This window comes from Hypanus sabinus, chromosome 9, assembly GCF_030144855.1.
Source record: "Hypanus sabinus isolate sHypSab1 chromosome 9, sHypSab1.hap1, whole genome shotgun sequence".
NCBI classification, from domain to species: Eukaryota; Metazoa; Chordata; class Chondrichthyes; order Myliobatiformes; family Dasyatidae; genus Hypanus; species Hypanus sabinus.
This window is the reverse complement of record NC_082714.1, coordinates 168,851,262-168,870,056: the sequence shown is the minus strand read 5'-3', so window position 1 is coordinate 168,870,056 and position 18,795 is coordinate 168,851,262. Positions and strand designations below refer to the sequence as shown.

General features: G+C 44.1%; 1 protein-coding gene across 5 annotated transcripts in view; it reads right to left on the bottom strand.

The window, feature by feature from the left end:
* Positions 1-18,795, bottom strand: part of fer1l4 (fer-1 like family member 4) — a 397,456-nt gene that overhangs the window by 228,475 nt on the left and 150,186 nt on the right. For all 5 annotated transcript variants that reach the window (XM_059981120.1, XM_059981116.1, XM_059981117.1 and 2 more), the window contains 3 exons: positions 15,748-15,835; positions 14,985-15,098; positions 5,069-5,221 (listed from right to left, as the gene is read on the bottom strand). In XM_059981120.1, the coding sequence (XP_059837103.1) occupies positions 5,069-5,221; positions 14,985-15,098; positions 15,748-15,835 (355 nt within the window). The remainder of the gene's footprint in view (positions 1-5,068; positions 5,222-14,984; positions 15,099-15,747; positions 15,836-18,795) is intronic.

The window sequence follows — 18,795 nt, the reverse complement described above, 5'->3', positions numbered from 1 at the left end:
TATTGGCCTTCGTCAATCATGGGATTGAATTTAAGAGCTGAGAGGTAATGTTGCAGCTATATAGGACCCTGGTCAGACCCCACTTGGAGTACTGTGCTCAGTTCTGGACGCCTCACTACAGGAAGGATGTGGAAGCCATAGAAAGGGTGCAGAGGAGATTTCCAAGGATGTTGCCTGGATTGGGGAGCATGCCTTGTGAGAATAGGTTGAGTGAACTCGGCCTTTTCTCCTTGGAGCAACAGAGGATGAGAGGTGACCTGATAGAGGTCTACAAGATAATGAGAGGCATTGATTGTGTGGATAGTCAGAGGCTTTTCCCCGGGGCTGAAATAGCTAGCACGAGAGGGCATAGTTTTAAGATGCTTGGAAGAAGGTACAGAGGAGATGTCAGGGCTAAGGATTTTGACACAGAGAATGGTGAGTATGTGGAATGGGCTGCGAGCAATGGTGGTGGAGGTGGAAACGATAGGGTCTTTTAAGAGACTCCTGGATGGGAACATGGAGCTTAGAAAAATAGCGGGCTATGGGTAAAACCTAGGTAGTTCTAGGCACAGCTTTGTGGGCCGAAGGGCCTGTATTGTGCTGTATGTTTTCTATGTTTCTATGACTCTGGCATAGTGCCAAAGGACTGGAAAATTGCAAATGTTATTCCACTCTTTAAGAAAGGAGGAAGGATGTTGTATATTTGGACGTTCAGGAGGCCTTTGACAAGGTGCCAAGTTAAGAGCCCATGGTATTACAGAAAAGTTACTAATATGGTTAGAGCATTGGCTGATTGGCAGGAAGCAGTGAGTGGGAATAACAGGATCCTTTTCTGGTTGACTGCCTGTTAATAGTGGTGTTCCGCAGGGGTCGGTGTTGGGACCATTTCTTTTTATGCTGTATAAAAATGATTTAGATGATGGAATAGATGGCTTTGTTGCCAAGTTTGCAGATGATATGAAGATTGGTGGAGGGGCAAGTAGTGTTGAGGAAACAGGTAGGATGCAGAAGGATTTAGACAGATTAGAAGAATGAGCAAGAAAGTGGCAAATGAAATACAATGTTGGAAAATGCATGGTCATGCACTTTGGTAGTAGAAATAAATATGCAGACTATTTTCTAAACGTGGAGAAAATCCAGGAATCTTAGATGCAGAGAGACTTGGGAGTCCTTGTGTATAACACCCTAAAGGTTAACTTGCAGGTTGAGTCAGTGGTGAGGAAGGGAAATAGCATTCATTTCAAGAGGTCTAGAATACAAGAGCAAGGATGTGATGCTGAGGATTTATAAGGCACGGTGAGGCCTCACCTTGAGTATTGTGATCAGTTTTGGTTCCCTCATCTTAGAAAAGATGTGCTGGCATTGGAGAGTGTCCAGAGGAGGTTCACAAAGATGATTCTAGGAATGATAGGGTTATCATATGAGGAATGTTTGATGGCTCTGGGTCTGTACTCGCTGGAATTCAGAAGGATGAGGGGATATCCCATTGAAACCTCTTGTATGTTGAAAGGCCTAGACAGAGTAGATGTGGAAAGGATGTTTCCCATAGTGGGAGAGTCTAGAAGAGGGCACAGCCTCAGGATGGAGGGGCGCCCTTTCAAAACAGAGATGCGGAGACATTTCTTTTGCCAAAGGGTGGTGAATTTGTGGAATTTATTGCCACATGCAGCTGTGGAGGCCAGGTCGTTGGGCGTATTTAAGGCAGAAAATCATAGGTTCTTGATTGGATATGGCATCAAAGGTTAAGAGGAGAAGGCCAGCAAATGGGGTTGAGGAGGATATTAAAAGAAGGATCATCTATGATTGAATGGCGGAGCAGACTCAATGGGTCAGATGGTCTAATTCTGATCCTATATCTTATGGTCTTATGCTCTACAATGGAATGATACACTGAAATGGAAGGAAGTATATGGTATTTACTGAAACAACTGACATAAATTGTAAACAATTGTCAACAGGGAGGCCTCACCGCAAATGTATACTTAATTATCTTACTTCAACCAATTGGAATTTGTTTCATTTATCAATACCTTTCTATTACCTTTCACATTCTTCTCTGAACAACTGATCTTTTGGACTACATTTAGATACGACTTGGTTGAAGCGAAGGATTTAAGTCCAAAGTCTGTCCACAGCTGACCAAAAACCCATACCCCAATGACCCAAAGCCGGTTCGTTCATGACCCAAAGCTCGCACACTCATTACCCAAAGCTCGTACCCTCATCACCCAAAGCCCTACCCTTGACCCAAAGCTCGTACCCTCATCACCCAAAGCTCGTACCCTCATCACCCAAAGCCCGTACTCTCATCACCCAAAGCTCGTACCCTCATCACCCAAAGCCCGTACTCTCATCACCCAAAGCCCGTATCTTTGACCCAAAGCCCGTAACCTCAACCCAAAGCCCGTACCCTCATCACCCAAAGCTCGTACCCTCATCACCCAAAGCTCGTACCCTCATCACCCAAAGCCCGTACTCTCATCACCCAAAGCCCATATCTTTGACCCAAAGCCCGTAACCTCAACCCAAAGCCCGTACTCTCATCACCCAAAGCCTGTACCCTCGACCCAAAGCTCGTACCCTCATCACCCAAAGCCCATACCCTCATCACCCAAAGCCCGTACCCTCATCACCCAAAGCCCGCACTCTCATCACCCAAAGCCCGTACCCTCATCACCCAAAGCCCGTACCCTCGACCCAAAGCCCGTACCCTTGACCCAAAGCCTGTACCCTCATCACCCAAAGCCCGTACCCTCGACCCAAAGCCCGTACCCTCATCACCCAAAGCCCGCACCCTCATCACCCAAAGCCCGCACTCTCATCACCCAAAGCCCGTACCCTTGACCCAAAGCCCGTAACCTCATCACCCAAAGCCCGTACCCTCGACCCAAAGCCCGTACCCTCATCACCCAAAGCCCGTACCCTCATCACCCAAAGCCCGTACTCTCATCACCCAAAGCCCATATCTTTGACCCAAAGCCCGTAACCTCAACCCAAAGCCCGTACTCTCATCACCCAAAGCCTGTACCCTTGACCCAAAGCCTGTACCCTCATCACCCAAAGCCCGTACCCTCGACCCAAAGCCCGTACCCTCATCACCCAAAGCCCGCACCCTCATCACCCAAAGCCCGCACTCTCATCACCCAAAGCCCGTACCCTTGACCCAAAGCCCGTAACCTCATCACCCAAAGCCCGTACCCTCGACCCAAAGCCCGTACCCTCATCACCCAAAGCCCGTACCCTCATCACCCAAAGCCCATACCCTCGACACAAAGCCCGTACTCTCATCACCCAAAGCCCATATCTTTGACCCAAAGCCCGTAACCTCAACCCAAAGCCCGTACTCTCATCACCCAAAGCCCGTACCCTCGACCCAAAGCTCGTACCCTCATCACCCAAAGCCCATACCCTCATCACCCAAAGCCCGTACCCTCATCACCCAAAGCCTGCACTCTCATCACCCAAAGCCCGTACCCTCATCACCCAAAGCCCGTACCCTCGACCCAAAGCCCGTACCCTTGACCCAAAGCCCGTACCCTCATCACCCAAAGCCCGTACCCTCGACCCAAAGCCCGTACCCTTGACCCAAAGCCCGTACCCTCATCACCCAAAGCCCGTACCCTCGACCCAAAGCCCGTACCCTCATCACCCAAAGCCCGCACTCTCATCACCCAAAGCCCGTACCCTTGACCCAAAGCCTGTAACCTCATCGCCCAAAGCCCGTACCCTCGACCCAAAGCCCGTACCCTCATCACCCAAAGCCCGTACCCTCGACACAAAGCCCGTACCCTCATCACCCAAAGCCCGTACCCTCGACCCAAAGCCCGTACCCTCATCACCCAAACACTCTGACACAAATGAAGTGATATGAAGGAGCTGTTGAATTATCTGCTCATGCAGATGCAAACACAATTTGCAGATTTCTCATGGTCTCCAGGGAAACACCGACCAGCAGGAGGCAGGGCTCTTTTGGAAACTGACTGAAACACAGTGTTTTCTTGAGGCAGCATTGCCATCTTCCATCTGGTGATGAGGATAGCAACACACACAAAAAATGCTGGTGAACGCAGCAGCCAGGCAGCATCTATAAGAAGAGATACAGTCGATGTTTCAGGCCAAGACCCTTCGTCAAGACTAACTGAAAGAAGAGATAGTCAGAGATTTAAAAATGGCAGGGGGAGGGGAGATCTGAAATGATAGTAGAAGACAGGAGGGGGAGGGATGGAGCTAACAGCTGGAAAGTTGATTGGCAAAAGGGATACAAGGCTGGAGAAGGGAGAGGATCATGGGACGGGTGGCCTCGGGAGAAAGAAAGGGGAAGGGGAGCCCAGAGGATGGGCAAGGAGTTATAATGAGAGGGACAAAGGGAGAAAAAAAGAGAGAAAAAGGGGGAAAAATCATCATAAAAAATAAATAAGGGGTGGGGAGGGGGGCATTAACAAAATTTAGAGAAATCAATGTTCATGCCATCAGGTTGGAGGTTACCCAGATGGAATATAAGGTGTTGTTCCTCCAACCTGAGTGTGGCTTCATCTTGATAGTAGAGGAGGCCATGGATAGACATAACAGAATGGGAATGGGACATGGAATTAAAATGTGTGGCCACTGGGAGATCCTGTTTTCTCTGGCAGACAGAGTGTAGGTGTTCAGCGAAACAGTCTCCCAGACTGCATCAGGTCTCGCCAATATATAAAAGGCCGCATCAGGAGCACCGGACACAGTATATCACCCCAGCCAACTCACAGGTGAAGTGTCACCTCACCTGGGAGGCCTCCCGTCCCATGATCCTCTCCCTTCTCCAGCCTCGTATACCTTTTGCCAATCAACTTTCCAGCTCTTAGCTCCATCCCTCCCCCTCCTGTCTTCTACTATCATTTCAGATCTCCCCCTCCCACTTTCAAATTTCTTACTGTTTCTTCTTTCTGTTAGTCCTGACGAAGGGTCTCAGCCTGAAACGTCAACTGTACCTCTTCCTATAGATGCTGCCTGGCTTGCTGCATTCACCAGCAATTTTTGTGTGTGTTGCTTGAATTTCCAGCATCTGCAGATTTCCTCGTGTTTGTGGTGATGAGGATGGTGTCCTTACCTTCATAATGATGGATTGAATTTTCCCACAGTCTTTTCCATTTTCTTCTTCCACAACTGAATAGAGAATCTGTCGTGCAGGGACACGAGCAACTGCCACACGCTTCCCGTTGCTCAGCATCCAGATAAAGATGTCCGGAATAGGTGTTTGAGGCTGAGAGAAAATACGAACAATATACTTTGAATTCTTCAGAAATTTTTTGATGAAGAATTATTTTGTCAGTGGACACACCGAGTCATGGCTGAAAGGAGGCCATAGTTGGGAGTTTAACATCAAAGGATGTACTTCGTATTGAAAGGACAGGTATGAAGGCATAAGTGGCAGTGTGGCTCTTTTGGTAAGAGATAGAATTACATCTTCAGAAAGAGGAGACATTGGGTCAGAATATATTGAATCTTTGTGGGTGGAGTTAAGAAACTGCAATGGTAGTAAACCATTATAGGAATCATATATAGGACAAGATGTGGGGTTGAGATTGCAAAGGGAGCTGGAAAGGGCATGTAATAAGGGTAATGTCACAATTGTAATTGGGGTCTTCAATATGCAAGGGGATTGGGAAAAGCAGGTTGGTGTCAGGGTGCGAGAGATCGAATTTGTTAAATGCCTACAAGTTGGCCTTTTACAGCAGCTTGTGCTTAAGCCTACTCAGGGAAAGGCAATCTTAGATTGGGTGTTGGGTAATAACCCAGACCTTATTAGGGAGCTTAACGCAAAGGAGTCCTTAGGAAATAGTGATCATAATGTTGTCCTTTTGCATTTGTACAGGGCCCTGGTGAGACCACACCTGGAATATTGTGTACAGTTTTGGTCTCCAGGTTTGAGGAAGGACATTCTGGCAATTGAGTAAGTACAGCGTAGATTCACTAGGTTGATTCCTGGGATGGCAGGGCTGTCTTACGCAGAGAGATTGGAGAGATTGGGCTTGTACACACTGGAATTGAGGAGATTGAGAGGGGAGCTGATTGAAACATTTAAGATAATTAAAGGATTTGATAGGATTGAGGCAGGAAATATGTTCCAGATGTTGGGAGAGTCCAGTACCAGGGGGCATGAATTGAGAATAAGAGGTCAGTTATTTAAAACAAAGTTGAGGAAGAACTTCTTCTCCCAGAGAGTTGTGGAGGTGTGGAATGCACTGCCTTGGAAGATGGTGGAGGCCAATTCTCTGGATGCTTTCAAGAAGTAGCTAGATAGATATCTGATGAATAGGGGAATCAAGGGATATGGGGACAAAGCAGGGACTGGGTATTGATAGTGAATGATCAGTCATGATCTCAGAATGGCGGTGCAGACTCGAGGAGCCGAATGGTCTACTTCTGCACCTATTGTCTATTGTCTATAATATGATTAAATTCATTTAATTCTTTATTGTACACAATGACATATTGACAATGTATCTTTTTTTTGTTAATCTTCAATAATAATTAATAAAAAGATGTTAAAATTAAATTAATTCATACTGCAATTTGAGAGGGAGAAGCATAACTCATATGTATCAGTATTGCAAGGGAAGAACTAGAATTACTGAGTCACAAGAGAGGAGCTTGCCCAGGTGGATTGGAGGGGAAACTGGCAGTGATGATGTCAAGCAAAGATGGCTGAAGTTGCTGGGAATATTTCACAAGGCGCAGGATGAATATGTCCCACATAAGTTCTCAAACAGCAGGGCAAGGCAACCATGCCTGACAAGGAAAATTAAGGACTACATAAAAGACAAGGAAAAGGGCATATAATGTTGCAAAAGTGAGTGGGAAGTTGGATGATTGAGAAGCATTTAAGATCCAACAAAAAGCTATAAGAAGGGAAAAGATTAAATATGAGGGCAAACCAGCCGATAATCTAAAACAGGATACTAAAAGTTTTTCTCAGTTACCCAAAGAGTAAAAGGGAGGTGAGAGTTGATATTGGACCACTGGAAAATGATGCTGATATGGTAGTAATGGGGACAAGGAAATGACAGATGAACTTAAGTACTTTGCTTCAGTCTTTACTGTGGAATGTATTATCTGTATGCCAGAGGTCCGTGAATGTCAGGGAGCAGGCGTGAGTACCATTGATATAATAAAGGGAAAAGTGCTTGGCAAACTCAAAGGTGGATAGGTCACCTTGACCAGAACACTGAAAGAGTTTGCTAAAGAGAGAATGGATGCATTGGTCATGATCTAGCAAGAATCATTTGATTTGGGCATGGTCCCTGAGGAATGGAAAATTGGAATCACTCTACTCTTTAAGAAAGGAGGAAGATAAATGAGAGCAAGTTATAGGCCAGTCAGCCTAATCTCGGTGGTTGGGAAAGTGTTGGAATCCATTATTAAGGACAAGGTTTTGGGGTATTGGGAGACTAGTGATAAAATGTCAAAGTCAGCATGAAGAGATTGTGCCGATGCTGAAAATACAGAGGAACACAAACAAAATGCTAGAGGAACTCAGCAGTTTTGTCAGCCTTAAGGAGAAACATAGAAAACCTACAGCACAATATAGGCTCTTCTGCCTACAAAGCTGTGCCACACATGTCCTTACCTTAGAAATTACCTAGGGTTATCCATAGCCCTCTACTTTTCTGAGCTCCATGTACCTATCCGGCAGTCTCTTAAAAGACCCTATTGTATCTGCCTCCACGACTGTCGTTGGCAGCCCATTCCATATATTCACCACTCTCTGTGTACAAAAACTTACCCCTGATGTTTCCTCTGTACCTACTTCCAAGTACCTTAAAACTGCGCCCTCTCATGCTAGCCATTCCAGCCCTTGAAAAAGCCTCTGAATATCCACACAATCAATGCCTCTCATCATCTTATACACCTCTATCAGGTCAGCTCTCATCCTCCATCACTCCAAGGAAAAAAGGCCAAATTCACTCAAACACCACAGGGCATATGTACAAAATTAAGGGAGGGAAGTTTAGGGGAGACATCAGGGGTAAGTTTTTTTTTTACACAGAGGGTTGTGGATACCTGGAATGACTTGCCAGGGATGGCAGTGGAGGCTAAAACATTAGGGGTATTTAAGAGCCTCTTGGACAGGCACACGGATGAAAGAAAAATGAAGGGTTATGGGGTAATGTGGGTTTAGTACTTTTTTTTAAGGATTATATGGGTCGGCACAACATGGAGGGCTGAAGGGTCTATACTGTGCTGGTAGTGTTCTATGGTTCTATGGTTCACTCAAGGTATTCTCATAAGGCATGCACCCCAATCCAGGCAACATCCTTGTAAATCTCCTCTGCATCATTTCTATGGTTTCCACATCCTTCCTATGGTGAGGCGACCAGAACTGAGCACAGTACACAGTGGGGTCTGACCAGGGTCTTATATAGCTGCAACATTACTTCTCGGCTCCTAAACTCAATCCCACAATTGATGAAGGCCAATACACTGTATGCTTTCTTAACCACAGAATCAACCTATGCAGCAGCTTTGAGTGTCCTATGGACTTGGACCCCAAGATCTTTCTGACCTTCCACACTGCCAAGAGTCTTACCGTTAATACTATATTCTGCCATCATATTTGACCTACCAAAATGAACCACTTCACACTTATCTGGGTTGAACTCCATCTGCCAGTTCTCAGCTCAGTTTTGCATCCTATCAATATCCCACTGTAACCTCTGACAGATCTCCACACTATCCACAACACCCCCAATCTTTGTGTCACCAGCAAATTTACTAACCCATCCTGCCACTTCCTCATCTAGGTCATTTAGAAAAATCACGAAGAGTAGGGGGTCCCAGAACAGATCCCTGAGGCACACCACTGGTGACCAACCTCCATGCAGAATACAACCTGTCAACAACCACTCTTTACCTTCCATGAGCAAGCCAGTTCTGGATCTACAAAGCAATGTCACCTTGGATCCCATCCCTCCTTACTTTCTCAATGAGCCTTGCATGGGGTACCTTATCAAAAGCCTTGCTGAAATCCATATACATGACAAAGAAAAGATGAACAGTCAACACTTCGAGCCAACACCATTCATCAGGACTGTGGTAATGTGTTATTTTTTTTCTTTGTGACTAAGTTTTTCTGAACCTGTCACTATATTGTGCTATGTTCTATGTGTTGAGTGCAGTGTGCTGTCCTGTCTTGCACCTTGCCCTGGAGGAATGCTGATTCATTTGGCTATATTCACATTTGTCTGATTGATAATTAAACTTAAACTTAAATGTACCAACTCATGTACTCAGTGCCCTAACTGATAAAAGCCAACATGCTATAAGTGCCTTCCACACTTATTGCAGAATGTAAATACTCCGAATTTATCATGTCGTGACCTTGTTTGAACTCTCTCAAATTGGGGAAGTGAGACAATATGCCTTTCTGTAAATCTCTGACAAGCACTGTCAACTTGCGCTCGAATGCCAAAACATCCTCCAACATGTGTAGGGCTGTGCGTCCTTTCCCCTGAAGAGCTGTGTTCAGTGTGTTCAGGTGCGCTGTCATGTCTACCATGAAGTGTAGCCTTTCCAGCCACTCTGGCTGTTCCAGCTCAGGAAAGGTGAGACCTTTGCTGCCCAGGAAAGTTTTCACTTCTTCCAGACATGCGACAAAGCGTTTCAGCACCTCCCCTCTGGACAGCCAGCAATAAAAACACGTTGTAGCGGTGTGCTACACGCAGTCAGTAAACTGCAGTCAAAGATAACTTTATTCGAACTAAACAGCCTTGCTTTTAAGCCTCCCTCAACCCGCCCCCCCCATGGGCGCGGATGCTCCAAAAGACACGTACTCACAAACCCCCGTAGGCTATCTCCCTTAGCCTGAACGCTGGCTAATTGTGAGCCGGTTCGGATGTGCCAGGAAATGGGTCGCCACAACGTTTTATTTAGATTGTACAAGATCACCATAATCTTCAAATTTAGAATTACATTTCAAAAACTAACAAACTAACATAAAATACATTTTAATTAAATACTGACCATTTATTTTCCAAAGCCACAGGGAGCCGCAGCACAGAGATGAAAGAGACGCATGCGGCTCCGGAGCCGCGGGTTGCCAACCCCCGCCCTAGACACATAATACTGCTCTGACTTTCTAAAATGCATCACTTCACACTGATCTGTATTCCATTCTTTGGCCCACTTCCCTAATTGATCAAGAACCTCCTGTAACGAATAACAATACTCCCAACACTAGCCTCTACAGCCCATCAATAATCATCAGCCTCCAGTCTGAGAAATAGCCTTCATTTGAGCATAAGACATAGGAGCAGAATTAGGCCATTTGGCCTATTGAGTCTGCTCCACCATTCAATTCACGGCTGATCCTTTTTTCTCTCCTTCCCAACCCCATTTTCCAGCCTTCTCCCCATAACCTTTGATGCCATGTCCAATCAAGAACCTATCAATTCTGCCTTAAATACATCCAACGACCTGGCCTCCACAGCTGCATGTGGCAACAAATTCCACAAATTCACCATCCTCTGGCTAAAGAAACTTCTCCACATCTCTGTTTTGTATCGACACCCCTCTATCCTGAGGTTGTGCCCTCTTGTCCTAGACTCCCCCACCATGGGAAACATCCTTTCCATATCTGCTCTGTCTAGGCCTTTCAACAATTGAATGTTTTCATGAGATCTCCCCTCATCCTTCTGAATCCCAGTGAGTACAGACCCAGAGCATTCAAATGTTCCTCATATGATAACCTTTTCATTCCTGGAATCATTCTTGTGAACTTCCTATGGACCTTCTCCAATGCCAGCAGATCTTTTTTAATATGAGGGACCCAAAACTGTTCACAAGGTGAGGCCTCACCAATGCCTTATAAAGTCTCAGCATCACAGACCTGCTCTCATATTCTAGACCTCTTGAAATGAATGCTAACATTGAATTTGTCCTCCTCACCACCGATTCAAGGTTTAAGGTGTTCTGCACAAGGACTCCTAAGTCTCGTTGCATCTCAAATTTTGGAACTTTCTTCTCACTTAGAAACTAGTCAGCACATTTATTTCTACTACCAAAGTGCATGACCATGCATTTTCCAACATTGTATTTCATTTGCCACTTTCTTGCCCATTCTCCTAATCCATCTAAGTCCTTCCACATCCTACCCGTTTCCTCAACACTACTTGTCCCTCCACCAATCTTAGTATCATCTGTAACTTGGCAACAAAGCCATCTATTCCATCATCTAAATCATTGATATACAGCATAAAAAGAAGTGGTCCTAACACTGATCCCTGCAGAACACCACCTGTCACTGGCAGCCAACCTGTAAAGGATCCCTTTATTCCCACTCACTGCCTCCTACCAATCAGCCAATGCTCTAACCATATTTGTAACTTTCCTGTAATATCATGGGCTCTAAACTTGGTAAGTAGCCTCATGTGTGGCACCTTGTCAAAGGCCTTCTGAAAGTCCAAATATACAACATCTACTGCATCCCCTTTATCTACCCTACTTGTAATCTTCTCAAGAATTCCAACAGGTTTTGCAGGCAGGATTTTCCCTGAAGGAAACCATGCTGACTTTGTACTATCTTGCCTTGTGTCACAAAGTACTCCATCAGCTCATCCTTAACAATTGACTCCAACATCTTCCCAATCACTGAGGTCAGACTAATTGGTCTGCAATTTCCTTTCTGCTGCCTTCCTCCTTTCTTAAAGAGTGGAGTGACATTTGCAATTTTCCAGTCCTCCAGCACCATGCCAGAGTCCAATGATTTTTGAAAGATCATTTCTAATGCCACCACAATCTCTAACCCTACCTCTTTCAAAACCCTAGCATGCAGTTCATCTGGTTCGGGTGAATTGTGTGCCTTTAGGTCTTTCAGCTTTTTGACCATCTTCTCCCTTGTAATAGTAACAGCACTCACACCTTTCAACATCTGCCATACTGCCAGTGTCTTCCACAGTGAAGATATGCAAAATACTCATTTAGTTCATCAGCCATCCCCTTGTCTCCCATTATTATTTCTCCTGCCTCATTTTATAGCGGTCCTCTATCCACTCTCATTTCTCTTTTAATTTTAACATACTTCAAAAAGCTTTTACTATCCACTATGATATTATCTGCTAGCTTGTTTTCATATTTCATCTTTTCTCTTCTAATTATTCTTTTAGTTGCTTTTTATAGGTTTTTTAAAAACTTCCTAATCCTCTATCATCCCACTTAAGTTTTGCTTTGTTGTCTGCCCTCCTTTTTCTTTTTCCATTAGTTTTGACTTCCTTTGTCAGGCACAGTTATACTATTTTGCCACTTGAGTATTTCTTTGTTTTTGGAATACATCTATCCTGCACCTTCCTCATTTTTCCCAGAAACACACACCATTGCTGCTCTACTGGCATCCCTGCTAGCAGCCTCTTCCAGTTTACTTTGGCCAACTCCTATCAAGTACCACTGTAATTTCCCTCACTCCACTGAAATACTGCTACATCAGACTTTACACTTTCCCTATCAAATTTCAAGGTGAACTCAATCATATTGTGATCATTGGTTCCAAAGGGTTATTTTACCTTAACCTCCCTAATTGGCTCCTGTTATTACACAACACCCAATCCAGTATAGCTGATCCCCTAGTAGGCTCAACTGTTATGAACCCCAGTTTCACCACCTGATATGGTATGTGATGTACTGGGAATCTGCGTGTTATGTACCCCGGTATCAATTCTTGGAACAGTATGTGATGTACTGGAAATCTGCGACTTGTTTCTTGTAGTGTCACACTACCCCAACAGTATAAAAGCAGCTGCGCAGATTGCTCTGGGGACACACTTTGGGAGAGACCCACTTTGGTGGAGAGTCATTAGTGAGAGTGAAGAGTGCAAGCTTCGATCGAACACAGAAGGGAGTGGATAGTTGATAACACTGTGCATTTCGGAGGTAACTTACAGTTCCTATTCCAAACAAGGATTTATGGCACCCACTTTGGTGACCCCAGCAAAGTCTCAGGTGTGTGGTGACCATTCCTGGAAAAGGGACTTCTCATGTCAGTTACGTGGTGAAATTTTCACTTTTTGTGGACTCTTCGTAGATTCTTCGAAACAGACCGCATTCTGAACTCGTTTCCACTTTAAAGGTATGGTGGCCGCTTTGTAAGATCAGCGTTCGAAAGGTACTGTGTGTCTGCCGAATCGCCTTTGGAAAGGTACGGTGGCCGTTTTGGCATATTTCTGCGAGACTTGTTTCTTCGCTGTATTTTGAATCTCTGTCTTCAAGATCGTCACTTCACTACACTTCAAAACTAAAACTCTCTCCTATCAATTCCCCCGTGAATTCCTTGAAACTTTCTGAACTGACATTCTGAGACTGTGCACCAATAAGACTCTTTTAAGAATTGTTCCTAAGTTTAACTGTTTGGGAGCTATAGACGCATAGCACTGTAAACATTGTTTTAAGTTAGTCGCTTGTTTAATTTTCTATATTTCTGCTTGAGTGTTAATAAACTTAGTTGTTTTGCAGTAATTCCCTGACTCCGTTCCACATCCATTATTGCTGGTTCCACATAACACAATGACAATCTGCTCTAAAAAGCTACCTCTTAGATATTCAAAAATACACTCTCTTGAGATCCATTACCAACCTGATTTTCCCAATTGACCGGCATGTTAAAGTCTCCCATGACTATCATAACATTGCCTTTTTGACATGCCTTTCCTTTTTCCTGTTGTAACTGTGGTCCATCTCCCAGCCACCGTTGGGAGGCCTGTATATTATATAACTGCCATCAACGTCCTTTTACCCTTGCAGTTTCTTAACTCAACCCACAAGAATTCAACATCTTATGATCCTATGTCACATCTTCCTACTGATTTGATGCCATTCTTTACCAGTAGAACTACACCTCCCCTTCTGCCTACCTTCCTATCCCTCCGATATAATATGTAACCTTGGACATTCAGCTCCCAACTCTAACCATCCTTCAGCCATGATTCAGTGATGGCCACAACATCATACTTAACAATTTGTAATAGTGCCACAAGATCATCCATATTATTTTTTAATACTCCACGCATTGAGATACAGCACCTTGAGTACTGTACTCATCCACCACCCTCTTCTTCCTTCCTTTGAACCAATTTCAGGTGAGTCTGTTGAGTATCCGATGTTTCTGGTGTGGCCTCCTGTATAATCAGTGATACCTGACGCAGATTGAGAGACTGCTTCGCCGACCACCAGGAAAATATGGGATCTCACAGTGGCAACCCATTTTAATTCCACTTCCCACTCCAATTCTGACATGTCGATCCATTGTCTCCTCTACTGACATGATGGGGTCAGATTCAGGTTGGAGGAGTAAGACCTATATTCCATCTGGGTAGCCTCCAGCCTGATGGTATGAACATTGATTTCTCAAACTTCCAAGATTGCCACCCCCTCACCATTCCCCATTCCCATTTCCTTCTCTCACCTTATCTCTTTACCTGCCCATCACCTCCCTCTGGTGCTCTTCCCTCTTTTTTGTTCTTCCATAGATCTCTGCGCTCACCTATCAGATTCCCCCTTCTCCAGCCCTCTATCTTCTTCACCAATCAACTTCTCAGCTCTTTACTTCACCCGTCCCTCCTGGTTTCACCTATCACCTTGTGGTTCTTCCACCCCTCCCCCAATATTCTGATTTTGACTCCTCATCTTTTTTCTCCAGTCCCAATGAAAGGTCTCAGCCTGAAATGTTGACTGTACTCTTTTCCATAGGTTCTGCCTGGCATGCTGAGTTCCTCCAGCATCTTGTGTGTGTGGGTGTTGCTACAATCTTAATCCATTTTGTTCCTGATATTTTGAATTTTGATTCTTTGATTGTTCACTATTACTACAAACTTTTTCTTTTCATTTAGAACTTAACAGTTTGTATTATGAACAGACCTCAGGAACAGAAGCCTGTCGCATATCCGAGCTCTCCCTGTGAGACTGCCAATGTAAATGCTCAAGGATTTTCTAGTTCATAAATTTCTCAAAAAAGTCAGGAATGTTCAAACCAATCTCACCTCTTCCACTTGCATTTTGAATTTCTCCACTAGTTGCTGTAATTTATTCAGCTTCTTCATTAAATTTTTCTCCTTCTCTTTCATAATTTTTAGTGCCTGTTTTGCATGATTAATCTAGAAAAAGTAAAATAACATTTCCTGTATCAAAAGCAGTATATCTGCAGCGCAGCAAAGCCTTTAACAAGATAATTTCAAAACATTTTTCTTTTGGTACTCCAAACAAATATCAAAATTATTTGGTCATCTGTGGAAAGGGTGAACGAGTTTAGCATTTAAGATCAAACCCTCTCCATCAGAACTGGGAAGTGAGAAAACATTGATTACAAGTTTCTGAGAGTTTGGTGGGAAGGATGGATAAGCAATGAAAGGTTGCCAGATTCCACTGTTCACAAAACCATGCAGTTCTACATACAATTGATGAGAAAGATTAGCTCGTGGTTCCCAATACCCAGCTCAGCACCCATGAGCCTTGCTGCACACGCACTGCACCCAGCTGTTCACACTCTGCTTCCCTCCCTTTGACAAGCTTTTTTGTAATAGCTGTACATGCCAACGTTGTTCCCTTGCCCCTTTTCCTAGTCAAGTAAATCGGGGAGCCCAGGACATACATCAGCAAGGAACCTTAAGCATTAACTTTACACGTACTGTTATTCAAGACCCAAGGTCCTGAATAGAAAGGTACAGTGAGAAGCATTGCTCTCATCTGTTCCACCGAGTCAGCGATAAACACCCAGATTGAAACAGGAAGCATTCACCCACTTACAACATTACACTTCAAGGTTTTAATTCGACATCTGTCCAGTGAATTGGGCCGATTCATGGTTTTCTTTTCAGCATAAATGTGATATTGTCTAGGACAGAAAAGCAGCAAATAAACAGTCTGTTGTCACACAATGTACAGGCCCTTGGCAACAATAAGCAAACAAAACACTTAACAAGTACCTAGTTTATACAATTGGCCCAAACTGAAACATCTTGAAGATAGTGCATGGCATTTTTTTCATTTTCTTTCTTATAAAATCACAGAACATTGATCATTACATCACAGCACAGGTGTTTTGGCACACAGTGCTGTGCTGACCCTTTAACCTAGTCTAAGATCAATCAAATTCATCAACCCTACGTAACTGTCCATTTTCCTATCAACCACGTGCCTTACAAGAGTACCTATAATGTTTCTACCATCACCCTGGCAGGACGTTCCGGGTGCTCACAGAGCCTATCAAACCTTTCCATTTCACTTTATACCTATGTCCTCCAGTTCTTGATTTTCTAAGCCTGAGTAAATAAAGACTGCATATTCAACCTATCTACACCCATCATAATTTTATACCACACTACCTTCATCATTCTTCAAAAATATATTGTCAAATTAGTGGAACAGGATTTCCCATGAACAAACCATCCTGATATTATCTCTATCTATGCCTCTTATAAATCTGAACACCTCCATCAGGTCCCTCTTCACTTCCTCTACTCCAAGGAAAGCAAACCATCCCTCAACAAATGAGTCCCCATTGCACCTTCCTCGAGTGTGGCGACCACAGTTCTACATAGTACCCCAGCTCCAGCCTAACCAATATTTTAGGAATTCCCTGTTATTGTATTCAATGCCTTATTGAAAGGAAGTATCACATATACCTTCTTCACCATTTTATCTATCTGTGCCACTACCTTCAGGAATAATTACACTTATATACCAAGGTCTCTTTATTCCTAAACACACCCCTAAGACAGTATCATTCACAGACTTTGCCCCACCCTTTTTAAAAATAGAAACAGAGAAACATAAACCTACAGCACAATACAGGCCTTTCGACCCACAATGCTGTTCCAACCATGTACTTAGTTTAGAAATTTCCTAGGGTTACCCATAGCCTTCTATATTTCTAAGCTCCATTTGCATATCCAGGAGCCTCTTAAAAGCACCTATTGATTCCGCATCCACCACATCGCCAGCAGTCCATTCCATGCACTCACTACTCTCTGTGTAAAAAACTTACCTCTGACATCTCCTCTGTACCTACTTTCACAAACCTTAAAACTGTGCCCTCTCATGTTAGCCATTTCAGCCCTGTGAAAAAGCCTCTGACTATACACATGATTAATGCATCTCATCATCTTATACACCTCTATCAGGTCACCTCTCATCCCCCACCGCTCTGAGGAGAAATGGCCGAGTTCACTCAACCTATTCTCATAAAGCATGCTCCCCAGTCCAGGCAACATCCTTGTAAATCTCCTCTGCACCCTTTTGTAAAGTTTACGCATCCTCCCTGCAGTGAGGTGACCAGAACTGAGCACAGTACTCCAAGTGGGGTCTGACTAGGGTCGTATATAGCTGTGTCATTACCTCTGGACTTTTAAACTCAATCCCACTATTGATGAAGGCCGATGCACTGCATGCCTTCTTAACCAGAGTCAACCTGCGCAGCAGCTTTGAGTGTCCTATAGACTCAGTCCAAAGATCCCTCTGATCCTGCACACTAACAAGAGTCTGAACATTAATTCTATATTCTGCGATCACTTTTGACTGACCGAACTGATCTGGAAACTTATCTGGATTGAACTCCATCTGCCACTTCTCAACCCAGTTTTGCATCCTATCAATGTCCCACTGTAACCTCTGACAGCCCTCCACACTATCCACAACACCCCCAACCTTTGTGTCATAAGCAAATTTACTAACCCATCCCTCCACTTACTCATCCAGGTCATTTAGAAAAATCATGAAGAGTAGGGGGTCCCAGAACAGATCCCTGAGGCACACCACTGGTCACCGACCTCCATGCAGAATATGACCCATCTACAACCACTCTTTGCCTTCTGTGACCAAGCCAATTCTGGATCCACAAAGCAAGTTCTCTATGGATCCCATGCCTCTATACTTTCTCAAAAAGCCTTGCATGGGGTACCTTATCAAATGCCTTGCTGAAATCCATACAAAAACATCTATTGCTCTACCTTTATCAATGTGTTTGTCATACTCTTAAAAAATCCAATCAGGCTCATAAGGCACAACCTGCTTTTGACAAAGCCATGCTGACTATTCCTAATCATATTATGCCTCTCCAAATGCTCATAAATCCTGCCTTTCAGGATCTTTTCCATCAACTTACCATTCACTGATGTAAGACTCACTGGTCTATAATTTCATAGGCTCTCTACTCCCTTTCTGGAATAGGGGAACAACATCTGCAACCCTCCAATCCTCCAGAACCTCCCCCATCCCCATTGATGATGCAAAGATCATTGCCAGAGACTCAGCAATCTCCTCCCTCATCTCCCGCAGTAGCTTGGGGTATGTCTCATCCGGTCCCAGTGGCTTATCCAACTTGATGCTTTCCAAAAGCTCCAGCACATCCTCTTTCTTAATATCCATATGCCCAAGCTTTTCAATCCACTGTAAGTCATCCCTACAATCATCAAGATCCTTTTCCGAAGTGAATACTGAAGCAAAGTATTCATTAAGTACCTCTGCTATCTCCTCCGGTTCCATACACTTTCCCACTGTCACACTTGATTGGTCCTATTCTCTCAGATCTTATCCTCTTGCTCTTCACATACTTGTAGAATGCCTTAGGGTTTTCTTTAATCCTGCTCACCAAGGCCTTCTCATGGCCCCTTCTGGCTCTCCTAATTTCATTCTTAAACTCCTTCCTGCTAGCTTTATAATCTTCTAGATTCATATCATTACCTAGCTTTCTGAACTTTTTGTAAGCTTTTCTTTTCTTCTTGACTAGATTTTCAACAGCCTTTGTACACCATGGTTCCTGTACTCTACCATCCTTACCCTGCCTCACTGGAACAT